The sequence below is a fragment of the Notechis scutatus genome, chromosome 1 (assembly GCF_049901735.1).
Source record: "Notechis scutatus isolate UNSWTSFEM ecotype Mainland chromosome 1, rNotScu1.2, whole genome shotgun sequence".
Lineage (NCBI taxonomy): Eukaryota > Metazoa > Chordata > Lepidosauria > Squamata > Elapidae > Notechis > Notechis scutatus.
This window is the reverse complement of record NC_142009.1, coordinates 288,937,402-288,942,037: the sequence shown is the minus strand read 5'-3', so window position 1 is coordinate 288,942,037 and position 4,636 is coordinate 288,937,402. Positions and strand designations below refer to the sequence as shown.

At 53.6% G+C, this 4,636-nt stretch overlaps 1 protein-coding gene across 1 annotated transcript; it reads left to right on the top strand.

Moving 5' to 3' along the window:
* Positions 1-349: 349 nt before the first annotated feature.
* On the top strand, positions 350-2,561 carry NKX2-1 (NK2 homeobox 1). Its single transcript, XM_026664272.2, has 2 exons — positions 350-707; positions 1,861-2,561. Exons 1-2 carry the CDS (start codon positions 350-352, stop codon positions 2,559-2,561), a joined length of 1,059 nt encoding a protein of 352 aa, XP_026520057.2.
* The last annotated feature ends 2,075 nt before the right edge of the window (positions 2,562-4,636 follow it).

The window sequence follows — 4,636 nt, the reverse complement described above, 5'->3', positions numbered from 1 at the left end:
GTTTATCTTGTCATCAGCATGCACGCTAATTATCTTGGGCAAGATGCGGGCTCTATTGTCTTGTTGCTTTAGAGCCTATGCCCCGCCTCTGGTGGCAGCCTAAAACCTGGCGTCTGGCTAAAACAAACGAAAGGCAGCTCTGAACCTCCACTCCATCCAATTAAGGCGGACTTGGTCCACTCGGTTTACGTGTTCATCCAACAAGATCGGCGTGGAAGCAACCCAGCAGAATATTTGGCAAAAAAAAAAAAAAAAAAGCAAAAGAAAAGGAGAGAGAGTGAGAGTGAGTGAGAGAGTTTTGCCTCCCCTTTCCCTTCTTTTCCCCTCCTCTCCCCCCAGCCGCCGAAACATGTCGATGAGCCCAAAGCATACGACTCCTTTCTCAGTGTCTGACATCTTGAGCCCTTTGGAGGAAAGCTACAAGAAAGTGGCCATGGAGGGGAGTAATTTGGGGGCTCCTCTGGCAGCGTACAGGCAATCCCAGGTGGCGCAGCCGACCATGCAGCAGCACCCCATGGGCCATAACGGGACGGTCACCGCCGCTTACCACATGGCAGCCGCCGGGGTCCCCCAGCTGTCCCACACCGCCATGGGCGGCTATTGCAATGGCAACATGGGCGACCTCCCGCCCTACCAGGACACCATGAGGAACAGCGCTTCCGCCACCGGATGGTATGGAGCCAACCCGGATCCTCGCTTCTCTACAAGTAAGTGCTCGCGGCTGCCCGCCCCCCCAAAAAACCCTTCCCCGCTTCAGGGAGGGATCGTGGCGCGGCCCTAGACAGGTGGAACAGAGTGGGAGTAGCGGTCAGAGCGGCGATCAGCGAAGTGGGGCCGGGGAGGTTGGATCCCCTTTCCTAAAATCGTCCCGGGTTGCCTCCTCTCCTTCGGCACGTCTTCCCCTCTTCTGCGCCTCATTTTAAGGCGCTTCCAGACTTCGAAGGCCGTATAGCGGCTTCTGCTGCCATGAGGGATGGACAAGACCTGGTGCCAACGGTTCGTAGCAATTGGAGCTGAGAGAAGGAGAGAGGTTCGCGCGTTCTCAGGCGGCAGCTGTACTGGGAAGAAAGGGGCGCAAAACGGAGGGAAATCGGCGGTGCCTCCCGCCGCATATCAAGGATGAGCGGGGAAACGAAATGCAGGGCTTGCGGAGGAGTTCAGGTCGTGCGTTTTGGGCAGTGCAGGGTGCACGGATGCTGCAAAAGACGCCGGGCCTCCAGCCTTTGTCTGCAGTGGGAATATTAGCTCAACTTTGGAACAGCGCCGACAGAGTCCATAGCGGCCCTAACGCCTAACTTTGTAAATGAGGAGACCGGGGAGGAAGGTCTCTGTCGATTACTCAGCAGACGCCGTTTCTGATTCTGAACCGGGTCTCTCGGAGGCAACGCGAAAGCTACTGATAAGGACACAATCGTTTAATGTGGTCTACATTAACCACAACCCTCCCCTCTTTCTCAGTACGGCTTCTTCTTCCCTCCAGATCTCCCTCTCGCGGGCTTTTCAGTGGCGATGCTTAGGGCCTGGGCACATTTTGGGCGATCTGATTTAAACTCCACGGGAAAAGCTCCCACGTTAGATCAAAGCCCGATTTCCGCAGGTTCTTATTAAGTAACCCGTGGGCGGTCTTGTTTGCTTTGCTCTTGGCTTGTTATTTGTGCTTAGGCTTTTTTAAAAAAAAAATAATAAAGAAAGGAAGGAAGGAAGAAAATGTCTGGCCGCCCGGCAAGCGGGGTTCACTTTCTGGGGGAGTGGGGGAAGAGGGGATGCGTTGGGCTTCCTGGATTCGGAGGTGAAAAAATCTTCCAGCCGGCCTGGCCAGCGGGCGACTAACTCTGCCTGTCTGGCTCTTCTCGATTGCAGTCTCCCGCTTCATGGGCCCTTCGTCTGGCATGAACATGGGCGGCATGGGGGGCCTGGGCTCGCTGAGCGACGTGAGCAAGAGCATGGCTCCCCTGCAGAGCGCACCTCGGCGGAAACGCCGCGTCCTCTTCTCGCAGGCCCAGGTGTACGAGCTGGAGAGGCGCTTCAAGCAGCAGAAGTACCTGTCGGCGCCCGAGCGGGAGCACTTGGCCAGCATGATCCACCTGACGCCCACCCAGGTCAAGATCTGGTTCCAGAACCACCGCTACAAGATGAAGCGCCAGGCCAAGGACAAGGCGGCCCAGCAGCAGATGCAGCAACAGGAGGGCGCCTCTTGCCAACAGCAGCAGCAGCAGCAGCAGCAGTCGCCCCGCCGAGTGGCCGTGCCGGTCCTGGTCAAAGACGGCAAGCCGTGCCAAGCGGGCTCCAACGCACCCTCCACTGCGCTGCAGGGCCATCACCAGCAACAACAGGCGGCGGCCACCGCCATCACCGTGGCCTCCAACGGGGCCAGCCTGGGACAACATCCGAGCCACCAGGCCAGTAGCGCCGGGCAATCGCCCGACCTGGGCCAGCACGCGGGCAGCAGCCCCTCCGCCCTGCAGAGCCAGGTGTCCGCCTTGTCTCACCTGAACTCCTCCACTTCGGACTACGGGACGGCCATGTCCTGCTCCACCTTGCTTTATGGCAGGACCTGGTGAAAAGGACCGGCCGGCCCCCGCCTTCGGCCGGCGCCCGCTACCCCTTTCTCCCCGAACGAGCTGACCTGCCTCCCCTGCCTCCCACCAGACCCCTCCCCTGACTTTCCCCTTCTTTTTGTTTGTTTGTTTGTTTCGGAGAGGAAAAGAGAGGAGAGGACGAGGCCGTTGGCTTTGGTCGCAGTCGGAGAGAGAGAGAGAGAGAGAGAGAAAAGAGACTCTGCTCTCGCAGTGGCTGCCGACGAAAACCGTCCGGAGAAGTTGGGGGCCTTGGAAGCCCTTCGGGACCGGGGACCCTCTCGGCTGACGTGGAAACTCCATTGGACGTTTGTATGTACATACACAAACATTGGGGCGTGGGGTGGGCTTTCCTCCCCTCCTTCCGGAAAGTTAACACCGGCACCTCTGTGTAGACAGCGAAGTCCCCGACCGCGGGAAAGGGAAGGAAACGCAGCGACACTTTGGCGCCTTAACATCAGCTCACGAACTCGTAGCTTATCTGGTCCATCGCAAACCGTGGACTAAAACCCATAGTTTTTAGCGACCTGAATATTTTGTTGATTTTTAAAATATATGTGGAGCGAGGATCTATCAAACAAATCAAAGCTTTTTTTGTTTTTGTTTTTAATTTTACGGGGGTGGGGGGAAAGCCACTTTTAAAAATGGATCTCCACAGAACCTTGACATTTGGGGCAGTTTAGTCTTTCTTGATGCTCCTTCCTTCCTTCCTTCCTTCCTTCCTTCCTTCCTTCCTTCCTTCCTTCCTTCCTTCCTTCCTTCCTTCCTTCCTTCTTCTCCCACTTTCCTTCCTTCCTTCCTCCCTTCCCCACTGTCTTTTTTCCTTCCTCTCCCACCTTCTTTCCTTCCCCACTGTCTTCCTTCCTCCCTCCCTCTTCCTTCCTTCCCTCCCTCCCTCATTTCACTGCCCTTTCCTCCTTCCCTTCTTTGCTACTTATGTAGATATATTTGGCTTTAAATATATTTCCTAAGAAGCGTCTAATAAATTATAATTATCACCGACATTTCTTATTGCCTTTGGTATTTTTCCTGCTTTGTAAAAAAAAGAAAAATGCAGAAGAGAGTTGAGTCCCGCCAGAAAAATTCCCCCAAAGGTCCACTGAATTTCACAGGGGAAATGTCGCGGCCATTTCAACGGGATGTACGAGCAGGTCTCTGTCTCGGGAAAAGTAAAAAAGCAAAGCTACACCGTTGGTTCCTGCATTCCCGATTAACTCTGCCGCGAGGGAAGGGAGTCCAAGATAATGAGAAGACAAGCAGACAAGGGAATCCAAGTGGCGTCATTCATAGACGAGAGACAATATTTGCAGACCCACTAATTGAAATCCCAAAAAGGAGCATTTAAAATACTGTTGACGCCCAGGGTGGGAAAGCTAACAAGGGACGTACTAACAGGTAAGGGGAGAACGTTAGAATCTTTTTTAAAAGTCCGTTTTTATTAACTTGTTAAAAGGAAAAAAAGGAACACGCCCATCATTTCTACAAAGGTTTCCTATGTAATTGTACTTTAAGGGAAGTATGAGTATTTTAAAACATCTTATTTATAATCAAAATAAAACATAGTTTATTGTGCACGAAGCATATCGTCGTGTAGTTTGACTTAACTGCAACCCGGAGACACTCCGCAGTTTGTAGGCACCGAGGGTGGGACGCTGGTGCGTATTGAGGAAGAGGAGGAGGAGGATGTAACCAGGTGTAGTTGCCCAAATCTCGGTGAGCGGGGATCGATCTGTCCTTGGTTGGGTTTAGAGGCAGAGCCGGTCTCAGAAACGGTCTGAAAACGTGCTGAGTAGGACTTTCTGGACTTTAGGCTACGGCAACCTACTTTACCTTGCTTGATCAGGGCCGATAGAAGGGAACACAAGGCTATTTCTTCGCAAGTGATGGCATCGCTCCCCTTCGGGGCAATAGGAGTGTAATGTTAGCGCGCCGCCGGTTGGATGATGTTTTCAACCTGATCGAGAGGCAGCCAGAAGAAAAGGCTTTCCTGGCCTGGGGGTTTTCTTCGAGGTTTTCTTTCTAAATGACCTTCCTGTCTATGTAAAAAATCCAGGTGCTTG